Source organism: Monodelphis domestica, chromosome 5 (assembly GCF_027887165.1).
Source record: "Monodelphis domestica isolate mMonDom1 chromosome 5, mMonDom1.pri, whole genome shotgun sequence".
In the NCBI taxonomy this organism is placed as follows: Eukaryota; Metazoa; Chordata; class Mammalia; order Didelphimorphia; family Didelphidae; genus Monodelphis; species Monodelphis domestica.
The window spans coordinates 195,522,507-195,542,202 of record NC_077231.1 but is presented as its reverse complement, the minus strand read 5'-3'; the positions used below and the strand labels follow the sequence as shown (position 1 = coordinate 195,542,202).

Here is a 19,696-nt window from a genome sequence, read left to right as displayed (position 1 = left end):
CTTCCTTCCTTCCTTCCTTCCCTCCTTCCCTCTTTCCCTCCTTCCCTCCTTCCCTCCTTCCCTCCCTCCTTCCCTCCTTCCCTCCTTCCTTCCTTCCTTCCTTCCTTCCTTCCTTCCTTCCTTCCTTCCTTCCTTCCTTCCTTCCTTCCTTCCTTCCTTCCTTCCCTCCTTCCTTCCTTCCTTCCTTCCTTCCTTCCTTTCTTCCTTCCTTCCTTCCTTCCTTCCTTCCTTCCTTCCTTCCTTCCTTCCTTCCTTCCTTCCTTCCTTCCTTCCTTCCTTCCTTCCTTCCTTCCTTCCTTCCTTCCTTCCTTCCTTCCTTCCTTCCTTCCTTCCTTCCTTCCCTCCCTCCTTCCCTCCTTCCTTCCCTCCTTCCTTCCTTCCCTCCCTCCCTCCTTCCTTCCCTCCCTACCTCCTTCCCTCCTTCCCTCCTTCCCTCCTTCCCTCCCTCCCTCCCTCCTTCCTTCCTTCCTTCCTTCCTTCCTTCCTTCCTTCCTTCCTTCCTTCCTTCCTTCCTTCCTTCCTTCCTTCCTTCCTTCCTTCCTTCCTTCCTTCCTTCCTGCCTTCCTGCCTTCCTGCCTTCCTGCCTTCCTTCCTGCCTTCCTTCCTGCCTTCCTTCCTTCCTTCCTTCCTTCCTTCCTTCCTTCCTTCCTTCCTTCCTTCCTTCCTTCCTTCCTTCCTTCCTTCCTTCCTTCCTTCCTTCCTTCCTTCCTTCCTTCCTTCCTTCCTTCCTTCCTTCCTTCCATTTTAAAAGATTGAAACAACAGTAAATGTCAGGTTAGTCTTTAGTTACCAGTTTCCCTTGATAATCCAGGACTTAGGAAAATGTACATACTTTGTGTGCCAGATTTACCTTGTGATTCTGAGAAATACTAAAGTATCTATCATTGTCTTTCTCCAAATGATATAGTAATCATATATGTAACACTAACCCCCATAATTTTTACTGGAGTCCTATGGACTTACCAAATCCACTCAAATTGGGTATCTGTCTTATTGGTGCTAGGAAACCTAAAGAAAATTAAATATTTCAGGGAGACTACTTATTAGGATAAATATGCTAGAAATTCCTGGCAACCAAGACTGGACAAAAATTACAGAATGTTGGAAACAGAACCATAGTATATCATATGGAAAAGTACTATCTAGAAGTAGGAAGGATCTACAACTTGGATGATTATTTTTGGACTTTAAGAGTGGAAAGACTAATGATTTGGGGGAACTTCTGTAGAAGTAAAGATGCAGTTATACATAGCAGTATCATGTAATTTTTTAAAAAAGTAATAAATTTGGAATTAGGAGTGATGTGATTTCAGATCTCATCTCTAGCTGTGTGTGATTATGTTCAAGGTGATCTCTTTGAGTTTGTTTCTTTATGTTAAAAATAGGTAACAAAACTATATAACCTACCTCATAGGGCTAGTGTATAGTTTAAATGAAATTATGCATGTATGTGTCTCTGTATATGTATCTTTTAATTATATCCCTAGCACTTTGCACTGTACTTGACACATAGTAGGCACTTAACATTTCTTGGATTGGATTGAAGTTTTCAAAACCTTAAAGTATCGTATAAATAAACAAAAAGTGTTTTTATTTATCTTACACTTGTTTACACTATCTAAATTAGAACCTCTTCTCTAAAGTCATATAGATAAAGATATATAGATATAGATAGTTCTCTGTTCAACTTAGCTACTTTTCTTCTTTCTCCTTTTTTCTCAGATTCAGCAATATAAAAATGAAATTCAAGGGGTAACTACTGTCGGATTTTCATCTCTTACATTTGAGGGAACTTTGGGAACTCCAGTAATTCCTCGTACTTCAAGCAAAATATATACCTTCACAACAGATGACCAGAAAACAGTAGAAGCATTACGTATTTGGGCAGCTAATCATATTTCTTCCTCAGGGACTTTAATAAAATTATCTGATATTAAGGCAATGCAATATTTTGACTTGACTTGTCAACTTGTTGGGAAAGCAGAAGTAGATGGATCTTCAGTTCTTCTAAAGGTAAGTGTCAAAAGTTATAAATAGTAGTGATTATTACTAGTATGGAATAGGTTCCTAATTTTTCAGAGCTCATTTTGTTTCTGGTGAAATATACTTGCTGTTTTGAAAGTAATTATGTAAACTTCTAAAAAATCAAATTTCTAATTCAGATAATTCATGTAAAATGAATGTGAAACTCTAGCCATTATAGTCTTGCACTTTTGTGATAATGCACTTAAGTGATAATGGTATTTATTACTTGAACTAAAGTATAGTTTCTAAGCATACTGTGTCCTTAAATTTTTCCTTTTTCTTTTGGTAATCATATTTTCATTGTGATAGTAATTGGGACTAGACCAGTGATTTCACTGATTTACTACCAGATGAGAGGAAACTTTCTAACTGTAACTCAGCATCTTCTTTGTGATTTATAGTTTCAAAGTTGCCTAGTACACAGAGTGAGTCACAAAGCTAGTTAGAGTCAAGGTTGGAACTTAGAAAGCTCTCATGTGCTCCTTTCCTTTTTTCCTACATTTTAAACTCTTTATTAATTGATGGTATGAAATTATCATTTATAACAGATTTGTGATGGCTTCTCATGAACTTTAAAAGATACTTCATGACTAAGATTGACTTTTTATAAACTGTGATTGGTGGTGCTATGTTGGTATTGTGATGTTATTCTCAGTTATGTCTGTAATGATGTAACTAGTAATTTATAAATTTGTTATTTATTGATCCAAAGAAAATGGATTGTTCTTGAGCAAATATTTTATGATATCTGTCAGAATTGCAATCAACTAATATGTGCTCTGATTTTTATTTAGTAAAAGTTTCCATACTTTAGGAATCTTATATCTGGCCTTTAAATATCATTTTGTTATTTTTGTATTCTTGATGTGTTCATCAGTGAAATACTCACCAAAACTATTAGTCCAAATGAAGGGAGAAAATTCAGCAAATTCATTTTGAGAGAGGTTTGTTAAATATGTACTCAATATAAAACACTAGGAAAGATGAGGTAGCATGGTATAATAGAAAGGGCATTGGATTTGGAGGGAGAGAGTGTAGGGTCAGTCTTTGGCTGTGCCCTCTGTTATCTTCGTGACCTTGGACAAGACATCTCATTTCTCTTCTGGATTAGATTACTTCAAAGTTACCTTCCACCCTAAATCTATGATTTGACACATTTTGAATAAGATACAGTACCTTTCCTTAAAAGTTCTTTATATTTTGGTGTTGGGGTAAGAGAGGAAGAATAAAACTTATATTTAAAATGTCTTCAGCAGTACATAAATATAGGCAGCTAGGTGGTACATTGAATAAAGCACTGAGCCTGGAAGACCTGAGTTCATATTTGACCTCATACACTTAAATATAATCTTGGACTAGCTGCTTTGTGCCTCAGTTTCCTCAATTGTAAAATAAAGATCAAATGATACCTGCCTCCTCCCAGGGTTGTTTCAAGGCTCAAACAAGTTAATATTTGTAAATCACTCTGTACAATTACCTCACTTATGATAGGAACCTAATAAATGCTGAAAGGAAAAGGAAGACATAGATTATGAAAGTCTTTGAATGCCAGAGAATTTTGTCTTTGATCCTCCAAAGGGCAAGGAGTTACTGGAATTTATTGTATGTAGTGGGGTATGTATGACATGATCAGACCTATACCTTAGGAGCATCACTTTGGTAGCTAAATGGAAAATAGACTAGAATGGGCAGGCAGACCTACTGGCAATATACTAAAGTACAAGTATATTTAGCCTCAAATACTCAATAAACTAGTGTTTTTGTGGCAAATCAGATTTGGTTTGACCTAGACAATGCATCAGGAGATTTTTACTCCACTATTTCCCATCCCCATTCTTATATGCCTTATTTTTCTTAATGTACTCAAAAGATCACATTAATTTTCTTGGCTGTTGTCACACCATCAATACCTTGAAGTTTTAGATTCCAAAATCTATACATTTATTCCAATTAAATTTTATTTTATTTTTTTAAAAAACCTTTACCTTCCATCTTAGAATCACTACTGTGTATTTACTGTGTATTGGTTCCAAGACAGAAGAGCAGTAAGGGCTACACAATGGGGGTTAAGTAACTTGCCAGGGTCACACTGCTACGAAGTATCTGAGGCCAGATTTGAACCTATGACCTCCTTATCTCTAGGTGTGATAAATGTTACTTTATTAACTTTTACCCAACCCTCTAGAAATACAACTATCGAAATAATCTTTCTAAAGCACATATTTAGCCATTTACCTCACCTGTTCAAACCCGTTCTTCTACTTTGCATTTAATCCTTAAAGCATTTTGTTCTAATTCAATTTACCAGCCATGTTTCATTTATTCCATTCATTCTTAATTTCAAATTTACCGTACTACTATTCTATAAACTCATATTTTGACACTCTGCCCCCCATATCTGCTCCTTTTCACAAGCTGTCTCCGATGCCTAGATTACACATTCTTTTTCCCCTTTCTCCTAGTATTCTTAGCTTCCTTCAAGCTCAAAATAGGTATTATCTTTTTTGAAAAGGAAATCTATTTTAGATCTTTCCAGGTGTTAGTACTCTCTCCATCATCAGATTATCTTGTGTTTATCAAACTTTTGTTATATCCCTTTATAAGGGTTAGAATAGGGGTTTTGACAAAATAAGAGAGCAGCTTTTAATAACTTAAGTTTTAATGAAAATATATTAGAGTTGTAAATTAATATTATCCCTTTAAGCCAGAGAAAAGAAAACTTCAAGCAGCTTTTAACAATTAACAATTTAGTTTAATTAAAATATAGTAAAATGAATATCATAAAGGAGGGAAATATAGGACATAGGTAGGGAAAGAAATTTCCTGATGTCTATACTAGTTACCCTATCTACAATTATATAATATATCTATATTATCTTTATATCTATATTATCTATATATTATATCTTTATATAATAACAATAATCTATAATATAATAACTATCTATAATTGCTATCTAAAACTGCCTATAACTGCCTATAACTACTGTTAATAACAACCACCCCACAAAGATGCAACCCAATCCAGTCCAATCAAAACCAACCCAATCAGTGTTTAATCCAACCCCATTAGGTCTGTCGACGAAGACCAGCCACCTTCCAAAAAGTTTAAGGAAGGGAAAAAAAAACTAATAGTTCAAAACAAACACCAAAAACCCAAGAAGCAAAACACTCTTTAAGTGCTAAAGCCAAAAGCCATCTCAGTATGCTCAGGCACATCTTTATGTTCCAGCAACTAAATGCCAATGACCAACTCACGCCCAACAGCCAACTTCCCTGCAACCGTCAGCCCTGTCAGCAGCTAACAGGCCTAACTGTTAGTAACTGACCCCCTCTAACTGTCAGCAACTGGCAGGTACACTGACCCTCAGCTCCTTTTATAACTTCCTCCTATATCACTTCCTGTATCTCTGGTTTCTACTTCCTGTCATCGTTGGCTGGTTAATCCCTACACATCTGTATGGTAAGAGGACCTCTAGGTCCTCGTTAAATTAGAGAAAGGAATTAAGAATTTCCTTTTATACCTTCATTATGATGTAAACTCTCTGTGGGCAGGAATTTCTTCATTTTTGTTTTCATTCCTAGCCTAGGACTTGACATAGTGCCTAGAACATTGTATATGCTTACTAAGTTTGTAGAGTTAAGCCATGATTGATCTCTTTACTAAGATCCCTACTTTTAACCATTGTCAAACTTCTGTAATTCAGAGTTATATTTTAGAAAGTTTTAATCAATCACATTCTATACAACTGTAAAATGTCTTTTTAATTTAAACATTTGTTTACAGTTTCTTTGTTTTTCCTACATTTTAGGTATGGGATGGTACAAAACCTCCATTTCCATCCTGGAAAGTCTTATTTGAAGATAGTTCTTTTGAAGGGGATGCGGGTCGTGTTACTCAATTGCAGAATCTCACAATAGACATCCTGGTTTATGATAACCATGTCGCATTCGCCAAATCTCTAAAGGTGAGGTAGAATACACACAAGCTTAACGAATTAAAAAAATAAATTTTTCTACCATTTATATTGAAAACTTAATTTCAAATCCACAAGTGATCATTTGCAGACCTCATTTCTATTGTGTCAATGCCTTAGCATTTTGTGCTGTGCTTTTATTTTAAAGTATTTAATAAAAGCCACAATATATGGAGACATCTTGGAAGAAAATCTTCTAATTAAATAATCATTTCATAAATGAAATAAACAAATTGCAAAGTCATTTCTCTAGTATATTTCCTTTAGATGATATAGAAGGTTATTATTTCTTGTTCTTTTAAAATCTTTTTGTCTAAAATACTACCTTAATGTTGAGCCTTTGTTATCTGGTTTGGTATCATTGTTCACAACTTTGTATTTCTCAATGAAAATTGTCATTTACTGTTATATAGGTAAGGAAAATGGTAAATCATCTGATATTCTCCTAAACAACAGGCATTGTTTTTAAGTTGTCATGAGGCTACTGTTTTTGTTTTCATTTTTATAATAGTTTTTTGGAAGGATATTATTTCACTGTGAAATAAAAATGTTTTATTTGAATTTACTAAAACAAGATGTGATTTTATGTATTTTTAATATATAAACATCATGTATATCTGTCTATTCAAATAGAAATAATTGTTAGCTTCCCTACTATGCTTAACTGATGTGGTAGAAATAAACTAGAACGAATGATGAGAAGAACAGACCTTCTTTTCCTTTTCCCATTTATGTATTGTATATACCAGGGCAAAGTCAGATGCCATTAGATGCTGCTTTTCAATTTAGGGGATGCTTGATGACTTTCTCCTGTTAGGTTTTGACTCCTTGTTCATTAGATACAGTTTTCTAAATATTTTTTTAGTGAGGGGAAGATTGTGCCATACACATTACATTTATATCAATGATAATCAAATTTTATGTTTTTCTTACAACAGCTACATTTTCTAAATTTATTTTATTTCATTCCTTTTACCTCATTCTCTTTAACTTCATTACTTTTCTGTTTTGTTACTTTTAACTTGAGATTTGACTAGATGATCCTTCTAATCCTAAAATTTTGGATTATGCTTCTATAACTATATCTCCTTAGCCTGCCTCCCTCTTCAGCTTTTTATCTTTTTTTAAAATGCTATTTTACATATTTGTATCTAGCTCAACACATAGCACGACATTTTGCCTGTAGTAAAGGTTTAGTGAATATTTGTAGAATGAGCAAATGTAGTAGCTTTTTTCCTGTTCTTTTCCTGTCATTTCTTTCTTCCTGCCTTGCCTTTTGTCTTTTTTTAAGGTTTAACCACAAGAAAATGACATGAGCAAATAGAATTGGTTTAATGTGTGTCATTTTGCTTCTCTTTCCAAAAAGATCTAAATAGTACAATGTTAAATGAAAAAGATTTATTATATAATCCATAAAGCTTTGTAATTTTACTTAGTACAGAATGTTTTCAACATTGAAATGGGCATAGTTTCCATCTTTTTGGGAGCAAAAAAGATACATATTCATTTATATATTTAACAATGCCCAAGGTTCTACTAAAACAGTAACTTCTATTAGTATTTAACAAAGTTTTTATTTCTGCCAAAACTCTTCAGGATATAGAAATAATGTTAAAATCTTGATTGCAAGGAAGGAAAATAGAATGCTCATTTTTATTGTTACTAGTTTATTGTCTGTGGGAATGTCTCCAATTGAGTGTCTCAGGGAATTTGTGTTTGGCAATATGTTGTTTAATATTTGGGAATGTCTCCAATTGAGTGTCTCAGGGAATTTGTGTTTGGCAATATGTTGTTTAATATTTTTATCAGTGACTTAGATAAAGGCATAGATGACAAACTTATCAGATTTTTAGATGACAGAAACTTGAAAGAGATAGATAATTCATGACAGATTTAAGATTCAAAAGACTCTTGATAGTCTAGAATACCTATTTCACAAGATGGAGATAATAGTGTTAGTGGTTGTACTAGAAAAGATCTGAGTGGATTACATATATATCTGCTAAATGCAAATTAACAGGGCGATATGATAGTCAAAGAACTAATGCAGTTTAGGGTTCCTTCGAAGAAGGTATAGTTTCTAAGATTAAAAAGGCAACATTCTTTCTATACTCTTTGCTGGTCATATAACATATCAGACATTGTGTTCAGTTTGAAGAGCCACAATATAGAAATGTTATTGATAAACTGAAGAGTATCCAGAGGATGACAACCAGAATGGTGATGGATCATGTGAAGGAACTGGAATAGAGAAAACTCAGGGTGTATATAACAGCTATCTGAAGTATTAAAAGGTCTGTCATGTTGGGTAGATACTAGACTTGTTCTTTTTTAGTATAAAACATGGAATCAGGAGCAACAGATGAAGTTGGAAAGAAATAGATTTAGGCAGCCATTTGGATAGAATCCCAGGTCTGGAATAGGATAGCATTGTACATAGGGATATCCTGAAGTCTAGAAATGTCCATTCTGGTGGAGAGAGGCATTATGTACAGCATTTGAGTGAGGACCATTGTGGGATAAGTAATAGAGTTACTGGGTTGCAGATTGATAAAAAGGGATTGAATGATGCATTCTAGATGCATATTATATCACCCTTAGTATAGGCAAGATGTAGTAGTGATAGGAGACTTCAGTTATCCAGACTTCTGTTTCAAATCTCTGAGAAAAGCCCAAAGTGAGAAATTCGTGGTTTGGCTTTAATAAATTCATCCTTTAGAAAGTAGAAAAAGCAACAAGAGGACTTGATTCTGGCCCATGAGGAAGAATTAGTTTCTGAAATTAGAACATTGTGAAGGAGTAACTATCTTTTATTATGAAGAGGTATTATTTTGGAAATGGAGAGTTCACTTTATTAGGGGTCTTGAAGTAGTGGCTGAATAACCCTTTTATGAGGGATGTAGAACTGAGCAGTTTTTAAGCTTCTGATACTTTCCAACTCTAATATTCTGAAATCTTTTTATCTTGTCACAGATATGTATTGAAATATGACTGTACATTTAATATTAATTATTAATATTGATAGGTATTATTTATATAGTGCCCAGAGAAAAGTCATATTGAGTCAGCAGGAGTGGAGCCAGTGCTTTGCTTGTGAGGGAAGTCTTAAAGGGGTACCAACAGTTTAGTTTATCTTAGCCAGGGCTGGTTCTCATTGGAAGTGAGGCCACACTAAGTATAGACAGATTTCAAGAAAAAGCAGTAGGCCAGAGAAAGGAATATAGAATTTCTCAAAAAGAGAGATGCAGGAAGTTTTACTACTGGAAAATTGGAGGCAAGTAGACACATACCATGTACAATTAAAAAGATGTTAGGAGTAAGGATTGGTCAACAAAACTGGTATGCTTTTGTGTATAGATAATTAATTGTCTGTTTTTTTCTTTTTTCAACTGAGTGGTGGGGAAGTGTATCTAATGATACATTTAGGCATCTCAAAGTCATTGGGTAGTCAGAAGTGAGTGTGTGGCTAAGAAACTCAGTAGCCCATGTCCCTTTGGTTTTCTTCTGCATTTCTTCTTGTTGTTGATGGGATTTAGCTTAAACTCTTCCAGGAAGTAGTTGTTGCTTTATGAGGTGCTTCTTTGCTGTCCAGGTTCCTAAGCCTCTCTCCCACACTGATCCAGTGCTATCTTGGCTTCTGACTTTATAATGACAAAACTTATTGCCCTGCTGATAATGCTTGTGAAATTCCACCCCCTCACAACACATACTCTTATATTAATCACAGCATGGAGCCCAGCTGTAGGATAACATTGACTTTCTGTTTATGGATATAAGATTCCAAAATTTGGTATTTCAGGAGTTTATAATCTAAGGATTCTTTACATATTTCAAAGGTATCATTACTACCCTAGTTATTTTATGTTTTGGTAGGTGTTGATGTTGTAAGGGGTAAATTTGGGGTTGGACTGAATATATATTTTAGTTGGTCGCCAGGGATTTAAATTCTAAATCCCAATGAAGTCAGAATGGAATTTTATGGGGGTTTATTTACAATAGAAGAAATTAAGAAAGAGAGAGAGAGAGTTCTTTACATCACTTCCAGTGTTTTACATGTACCAATGGTGGCTTAGACTTGGCTTTGGACAGCCCAGCAGTCAGTCAGTTGTTCTGATTTGTCATTTGCTAGCACAGGCAGGTCATAGACCTTCCTCCCACACACTTCATCCTTAAGTGGGGGTGTATATACTCCTGGTTGCTAGAATTCTAAAGACTAAACAGGGTGGAATAAAACTAAAATTCACAATGTAGGAGTAGGAGTGAGACTTTGTAGACTTTTGTCACTATAATATTCATATAATGAATACTTTATATACTGAACTCTTTTGGTTAGTGTATGTTTCTCATTGCACTCTTGAGGGAAATTGAAATATAATCTAATAATCTAATTTTTTTACCCCTTTAACCAAAGTACAAATTGTTTTTGTTGGTGGTGGTGGTGATTATTGTATCTTGAAGCAATTTGATCCCTCCACAGACTTTAGAAGTTTCCTGTTGTTTTCCATTCTCCAATTTTGCCATTTCTCTTTCAGTCTGTCATTATTTCGGCCATTGTCACTTTTTTAAATTTCCAAGCTCCTTTCATCCTTTTTTTAAAATTTCTTCCTTGTATGTCCTATCATCTATGACTTTTCTCTTGATTTACAGATTTTGTGGGAAAGTATAAATGCAGTTCCTTGACCAATATGTTCTAAGACCCTTTGTGTAAGTTGAAAATTGCATATAATGGAGAACCCCATTTTTTAATAAGTATTTCTTATACTAACATACCTTAAGTACTTTACAACTTTTCTTAGACTTTTTTAGAGCTACTGGCATCACTAGTCTTACACTTTGAGTTATTATTAATTATTAATTGTGTTTATGACACAAAGAGAAGTGCTGCTCTGACACAGATACAACTTATTATAAATGAAAATTCTAGATAAAGACTGATATGGGAGTTAATATTTTGTGCGAGAAAATTTAATGACTCATACAAAGGCATCTCAGAGTGAGAATGAAAGTGATTAGACAAACTGATGCAAGACTTTACAATGCTTGGTAAAATGGCACAGACTTAGTATGAAATTATTTTTTTGTTTGTTTTAGGTATTTTTCTGTCTATTTTTTTCCATTGCCAGTCACATATACCTGAATTCCTCTTTGTTGATTTTGAGTAAACAAGGCCCTACTATATTGTCCACACATCAAATTGCATCTTACCATCTAGTCAGTGAATTGTCCATTCACAGAATATTTTATATAATCTTTTGGTCTTTGATTTGTTTCTCAACAGTTTACCTCATTAATAAATGTTTAAAGTTTGTTAATTTGTGCCTAAATTTGAAGGTGGCAAGTAGGGGTTTTACTTCCAGGTTTAGTAATTTTATAGTACCTTCAATACCTCTAGTACTTTATGTACTATGTTTTTTTTTTTTTAATTTTATTAATTGATTAAATTAGAACATTTTTTCAGGATAACAAAAATCACATTCTTTCTCTCCCCTCCTCCCAATTCTCTCCCTTATCCAACGCACAATTCAACTGGATTTTATATGTGTCTTTGGTCAAGACCTATTTCTATATTATTGGCATTTGCACTAAGGTGATCATTTAGTTTATAACCCCAATCATATCTCCATTGACACGTGATCAAGCAGTTGTTTTCCTTCTTTGTTTCTACTCCCACAGATTTTCCTCTGAATGTCACAGTTTCTTTCTCATAAGACCTTCAGAACCTTGCTTGGTCTTAAAATGTTTCCTTTCCCCAAGATCTGACAAGTATACTATTGTGTTCACCTAATTTACTTAGTTTCCTTCTTTAAATTCAAGTCATTCATCCATTCTGAATTTATCTTGGTGTAGGGTGTGAGATGTTGATCCAAATCCAATCTCTCCCATATTGTCTTCCAGTTTTCCCAGCAGTTTTGTCAAATAGTGTATTTTTGTCCCTAAAGCTGAGATCTTTGGGTTTATCATAGATTATCTTGCTGAGGTAACTTACCTCAAGCCTATTCTAATCCTCCCTTCTGTCTCTTAGCCAGTAACATATTGTTTTGATAGCCACTGCTTTATAGTATAGTTTGAGGTCTGATTCTGCTAGGCCACCTTCCTTCACATTTTTTTTAATATTTCCCTTGATATTCTTTTTTGTTCTTCCAAGTGAACTTTGTTATAGCTTATGTACTACCTTGATGATGTTGTTCTAATCCATGATTTTTTTTCTGTAGTTATATCAGCATTATATATGTATAAACATATTGTATATACTATTAATATTTTACCTTAGGCATTTTCTACTGTGGAAGCTAGGTATTTGGTTTGATTGTAAAGCATAATAATTTATAAAGTAACATTTTGCATTAGCATAGCACTTATTGCTTTAAAAGTCTCTGGATATTATTATTTTAAACAATAGAGTATGTTATTTTATAGTAATTCTTAGAATTATTTCAATGTATCTGAGATTTCAATTACATGACTCATATCTTGCCACAAATCAACAGTGGTGTAGCTCTATAGCCTTTGAAAATTTTTGTTTAAGTGGGAAGGTAAGGATATTATTTTTTAGTTGTGATATTTTCTCTACCTTTACCCCATACCCTGATAATAGAGTCCAGAATTTTTTCCATATCTTTATTGTCCTCTCTTTTTTTGATACTTTGTGAATTGATCCCTCAAATAAATTATACTGATTCCAGGATAGATATTCTCTGTACATTATTGTTGTGGTTGATAATAATGATGATGTAATGATAAATCACTTATATATGTATGTATGTATATATATGATACTTTAAGATATACTTTGACCATAGCAACCTTATAAGGTATAGAGTACAAGTATATCCTCATTTTACAGAAAATAAAACTGAAATCCACAGTGGTTAATTAAATTTATAGGAAAGTAAGCTGGTTTCTGCCCCATTTTACAAGAGAAAAAACTGAGGCTCAGGGAAATCAAGTGATTTGCCTGAAGATACACAAGGAGCATCAGAGACACACCTTTAAATCTAAAATATGTAATCTTTCCACTATATCACTAGCTGGTACCATATTGATAATTTGAATCTAAATAATTTCTGACTTCAATTTCAGTATTATTTCTGCCTCTACAATTTGAAAACTTATTATACTAGGGTTTTCATAAATGTGACTTCATCAGTTTAATGGTTTTTCATTCTTCCTCTTCCATGCTTGTCAAATTCTGCCTTAGAATGTTTCTAGTTCTGTGGGGGAAAAAAGTCCAACATCACCTTATACTGGAGGCCATCATAACCTGACTGGTTGACAAGGTCATGGTCCGAGGAAGGAAGGTCATCAAAGCAGATCCCAGAATGAGGGCCCCCTGCTGATCCCCCTTTGTGACTTCTCTCCCCAAATTTTTTCCATTAATGGACTTGTTATGATTATTATTCTCTTCCCCAATACAGGAGAAATAATATGAGAGCAAATACTTATAGGATCAATAAAAATATATACCCTACTTTAAGCTCCCTAGGTTATTACCCCCAAAAGATTGCAGTTACAGAATTAAAGCCCAAAGATTACTGCCCATGACCCCTTCTTTCTCAAGCACAAGACACGCTCCAAGGCTCTATAATAAACACTGGCCAAAAGCTTGAGTACTATAATGAATCTTTTCCTACAGTTACCACAGTCCAATGAATTTGTTGAAACAGAAGCCAAGCAGCATTGCTAGGCACTTTGAAGTAACTCAAGAAAAACAGAACTTGTAATTTGAGGAAAACCCCCAAACTGGTCTGCTTTAGGTCCTCACACATAGATATGAAGATGTTTTGTTGTTCATCTCCCAAGCAATTATGCTTGATAGTGAAAGCTGACCACAAGCACAATGATCCTCTCAGCAGGTCAAGGGGTACTAACCTACAAATGGCTTTATTCACATTAATCATATCTGTCACAGAGTGTTGTAGAAATCTAGTAAATGATCACAGAATTCTTTGTTGTAGTAACATCCCAAGAGTATTGTTTAGGTGATTTGATAATATCCAATCAAATTTTAGAATGTCATATACGTAGAAGATTGATTGACTGCATAACAGTCATCATCCATAGCTAGGTTCTACCCTACATCAAGCCCAAGATGAATTGAAGTCACTCCAATTAAAAAACAAAAAAAGGGGGAGATGCTGGGAGCCATCAAAGACCATGCTGCTTGTCACAGTCCAGGTGGAAACCGGGGATTGCAAAGCTACTCCCAGGAAGGATGGAAACACCCACTGAAACCCCCCCAAGTGACTTTCATTACTAACATCCCCTTATTATTGGAATTGCCATGATTATTATTCTTACTTAGTCCCAGGAAAAAATAGATGAGAGCAACATGCTTGCAGGGTTAATACAGATGTCCCACTCTGTCCCCCCCAGCATATTACCAGGAGAGTCCATTTACAAAATTAAACCTAAGGATTCTTATATACCCACTTAGATAGGACCCTCTTTTCTAGGCATAAAAAACTTCTGGCAAATCTGTGCTCTGAATTCCCTAACCTATATCTAGGTCATGTTGATTCTACCCACTGATCCTGCTCTTAGCAACAGTGTTTCATTGACTATCTCCCTAGGCTTCCTGTCTGTTGTTAGTCTCCATGAAAACATGTATGTAGAGAATGAAACTGTGTGCCAAGTAGATGTGTGATCATGAGGGTATAAAATAAAGCCAACCCTCAGCCAAAGTGGAACAGTTTATCCTGTGAAACCTGTGCTGCGAAAGCTGTGTCCCATCCATAATTTCACTGACACCGTCCCACCTCCAAGACCCCATCCCCTGTGGGAGGCTGGCCCACCCCACAGCAACCTTATAATCAATCTTTTCATGAACCGCTTCCAAATTAGGTTGGTATTTGGAAAACTGGGGCAATGTTTGCCCCTATTGTCTCCTAACTTAGTTTTTTTTTCCCCCCCATATTAGTTGAACTTTTTGAACTTAAACTCCAGTGTCATATACTTCTAGAATCAATGGGTACCTTCATGCCATAATCATGTATCAGAATACCATTTTAATGTTAGTTGTTTTCCAAAGAATTTTTTCTCTTTAAAAAATATTTACTAGAATTTTAGATACAAAAAGATATTACAAATCACCCTATTTATCCCTCAATTTATTTAAAATTTATTTTCTTTTAACTGATGAATATACCTGTTGTATAAAGTAAGATACAATTAGATAAATACCCCATGTTATGGATATAGAAAATCTTTTTATTCTATGACATTTTTCCATATATTATATTTTGTTTTGCTATTGCTAAAAGATATTTAACTTATATTGCCAGAATTTTTGTTTTCCTTTAGATTAATAATCTAAAAGACAGTGGAGGGAGACGCTATTTAAATTTTATGCAGATTTTTTGGTGAATAAATTATTAGAGGCATTGTACATTTCTTTACTGCTTTTTGGAAGTGAAAACTCATGATTGTTTCTGATTCATTTTTCTTAAATAGTTCACATCTAGTATTTTTTTCTGATAGTGTTTCACCATTTAAAATATTTTGAATCTTGTCAGCATACTGATTTGCTGTTTGAGTTACTCTGTTACAGACCTTTTATTAAAATTTTGAGTTAAAAATGCAATACTGACACCAGAAGGAATTTATGAATATGACAACTTGTTATTCCTTACTACATGACTTATATTGTAATGTCATTGTGAAAAATCTTAGTGTATCTTTGCTAGTGATGATTCTTAATTACTCTGTTTACTGCATATTTTAAATTGAAATGAAAGGCAGTGTGGTCTGATGTGGATTTAGTTTCTACTTTTGCCATATAGTAGCTATATGACCAAAGCCAGTCACCTCCCCTTCTCTTAAGGTCCTGCACAAACTTTCCAAACCTATGGATTACATTCTATATTTGATCTTAGCCAAAAGGCTGAGAAGTGATTGAGTTTGAATTTGAATAGGTGGAAAGAGTCTCTACAAATCAAAGTCTCCAACCTGATGAAATCATAGATACAAACAAACAAAAAAGAACAACCAAATAGTATGAAAATTCTATTTGAAATGGAGATTAAAAAAATATTTCATGGTTTCTATGAGAAGTATCACAGTTTAGTTAATAGATTGTAGGTCTCAAAGCCAGGAAGATCTTACCTCAGACATATATAGGATAAATGACCTGGGGAAAGTCTCTTAACTTCTTAGCTTTCTAGGCAACTTTGTAGGATTTTAAGTACAGAAAATGTGTTCACTGGCTTTGGTAAAGGTAATTTTAAAATTTTATTTAGATTATTTTTGAAGAAGCATGGGATGCAGAAATTTAAAAAAAAACACATTGGAGTCTGAGGCCTTTTTTTTTTTTATCTTGTCTGTTACTTTTGTGATCTTGAGCAAATCACTTAACTTCTCATAGCCTTTGTTTTATCATGTGTAAAATAAGGATCTTGGAAATGACTACAAATGATAGTCATCTTAGTACACATAATTTTTAAAGCTTTTGTGGTGAATAAACTTTCTAAAAGAGTAGAAAGAGAAGGCTAAGGAAGTAGAGAAACTTAAGGAATACTCATTAAGAAAATGAATACTAAATGATGAATGAATAAACACATTTATTCTGCTCTTATGTACAAAACACTTTGTTAAGCACTATGATACAAATAGAAAAGGAAGACAGTCTTTGCTTTTAAGGAGCTCACATTCTAATGGATATGGAATGTTTCAGCTGCAAGTCAGATGGAGAGGTTTCATTGTCCTTAGTGTGAAGCATTAAAATAGCTTGTGGTGGTTTTTAAGAAGTCCAATTATTTTTTAATGTAATCTCTTTGACCAGTTTTCTAGGTAATTTTTTTATTTTATGTATCTTATATTTTTCCTATTATCAGTTTTTTTATATTGTTCTAATAATTCTTATTGTTTTATAAAGGCATTCATTTTTGGTCATTTCTAGTTTTCAAAGAAATGTGTTCCATGGATAATGTTTACTGCTTTCTAGTCCAAGCTATTTTTTTTCTTTTATAAGTCATTTTTCTCTCTTGCTTCTAGATATTCATGTAATCTTATGGAAAAAATCTGTTTTTTAAATTTCTTCTTGAAATTGTTACTAAGTTACTTTATTCTTTTGGAACCCTCTCAAGACCTACAATAATTTCTGATTTTGTTTTTTTATTTGTTTCTATTTCTAGCTCTAGTTCCTGAATTGGGGGCTTTTTTTTTTTCCAGGGCTAAGCTATATACCCTCTAAAGCATTTTTGGGTGGAGTAGTTGGCCTGGTTTGGTCTTACCCTGTTTCCTCTGGGTTCCTGTGTCAACCTTCACTTCTCAGAGTTAGGCTCCCCTGTATCATTGAATCTTATTAAAGTGCTGAATCTTCAGAGGTCTCTGTGGCATATCAGGATAATGTACTAGGGGCCTCGGAGCATTTAGACACCTATGCTGTCTTAGTATTAGTGTTATGTGTGCATTTGTCCCTACAGCTCTCCATGACTTCTAGGTTCTTTACCCTGGAATGTTCTGACTTTCCTGTGACTTTAGGGGAGGTGTATTGTGTATGCTTTTATTAGCTTAGGGAGGAGCTCTTACTAGAGCCTTTAGATAGAGTTTTAAAGACTTCTTATTTATTGCTTGTGGTCTTCTGGCTGACTTTTCATGTAGTTCTGGAGTGGAAAAGTCACTTGCTTTGATTTCTCATTGGAGTGCTTGATCATTGTTCATTGTAGTGCAAACCTCACTGTGATGCTACAGTAAGTAAGTGAAAGCTGGATGATCAGCTTCTACTCAGGGAGCCATTTTGGCTGAAAATCTGATCATGGATTAAAAAAAAAGAGAGAGACTGATATAACTGATTTACAGTGAGCTGAATAGCTAAATCAGTTACATAAATGTCAACCAGTGTTCATGTAGTATTAGTTTCATCTGTGACCTTTCAAGTTCTCAAGATCCTTCAGTACCTAATGTTGGGATGTAAAATAAATTACCTACTAGTTTTCCACCCCATTCATTGACTGAAGAAATGCAGGCCAAGGATTTTCAATTTTGAGAATGAGTAGTCTTCTAAATGCAATTTGAGAATAGTCAGATTTCTCCTATATGACCCAGTACTAATTTTGGGAAGATCTAGTATGTTGAGAAAGTATTACATCTTGAATTATATTCTTTATTTCTCTCCTTCCCCCCCCCCCACCCCGCCCCACCACCACTTAGCTTCTATTTGAAATGGAGATGCTTTCAAATGAAATGCTTTCAAAGACACATTGTTTCACATTGACTTCTAACTTGGCAAGTTTTCTTAATGAAAGGGCTAAAGAAGATGATAAATTAGTTAAAATGCCTCAATTTAGGAAATACAAAGTAAAAGAAAAATGATTAAAGTTCCCAGTTTATTGAGGGTGGGGGGCCTCTTCAAAGTTAGCTCTTTATCCTTTTTTATTATTTAAAATATATAATATATAACATTGCAATAATGTACATATGGTTTGTTTTAAATATGTAATAAATTATAATAAATATTTATCTAACAGAAACAAATTCTCACATTAGCTATGTCTAAAAATCTGCTTCAGTCTTTTTCCCTCCCCACTTCAAGAAAGCAGTTAATATGATATAGGTTGTATATATTATAGAATATATATTTCCTTTTCATCATGTTGTAAAACAGGACACATATTGCTTTCACTAGAAAAAATATAGAGAAAATAAAGAATGGCATGCTTCAGTATACATTCTATCTGTTCCTTCTATAGCAGGGGATATCCTTTTTCATCATGAATGCCTTGGAGTTGTCCTGGGTCTTTGCCTTAGTGATAATAGTTGTCATTCACAAGTGATCATCATCCATTATTGTTGTTACTGTGAACAGTGTTCTGATTCTATTCACTTCATATGAATCTTTCCAGGTTTTCTGTGATCATCTTGTTTGTCTTTTCTTACAGCATAGTAGTTAGTATTACATTACAATCATATACCACAGCTTATTCAGCCGTTCCCCAATTGATGGACATTCCTTCAGTTTGCAGTACTTTGTCATCACAAAAAGAACTGCTTTGAATGTTTTAGATGGTATAATTTCTTTTCCTTTTTCCTTGATCACCTTAGAAACTAAACCTAATAATGGTATTGCAGAGTGAAAACATACAGAGTTTTACAACACTTTGAGTATAATCAGGTTGCTCTCCAAAATGGTTAGATCAGTTCAGGGTTCTACCAATACTTGTGTCTCTATTTTTCCACATTTCCTCCAACATTTGTCATTTTGCTCTTTTCTTAGTTTAGCACAAAAGGTTTTTTAAGGCAATAGTTTCATGCTTAAAATATCATTTTAACTTTAGGTTGGAAGCTTTCTAAGGATTTATAGTCTACACACAAAAATTCAGACAGTGACTCCTAAGAAGCAGCCAAATATTCCACATTTAGAATTTCATCTTCATGGAGGTACCTGCTATGGTCGAGGAATTAAGGTTTTGCCAGAAAATAACTGTGATGTGGAAGAACTGAAAAGGTAAGGGTACTAAATATTTACTTATGCACTGGAATATAAAATCAATACTCAAGTTATGGCTATCTTTCCCCTCTTTTTGGGGGGTGGGCTATCAGAATAGATAAGAATAGAACCTGTGCTTTTCAGAATAACTATCCTTTCCATTTGACATAATTCTTTTGTTTAATAGGCTGTGTGGTATAATAGTTGACTATGTATAAAGAAGTGCTCATTTTAGTTGATGTTACTCAGAATTAAGTAAATGGGAAAAAAT

The 19,696-nt window shown here is 34.1% G+C and overlaps 1 protein-coding gene across 4 annotated transcripts in view; it reads left to right on the top strand.

The window, feature by feature from the left end:
• The window catches only part of POT1 (protection of telomeres 1), a 126,056-nt gene that overhangs the window by 78,133 nt on the left and 28,227 nt on the right, over positions 1-19,696 (top strand). For all 4 annotated transcript variants that reach the window (XM_007504248.3, XM_007504250.3, XM_007504249.3 and 1 more), the window contains exons 10-12: positions 1,723-2,013; positions 5,838-5,993; positions 19,274-19,443. In XM_007504248.3, the coding sequence (XP_007504310.1) occupies positions 1,723-2,013; positions 5,838-5,993; positions 19,274-19,443 (617 nt within the window). The remainder of the gene's footprint in view (positions 1-1,722; positions 2,014-5,837; positions 5,994-19,273; positions 19,444-19,696) is intronic.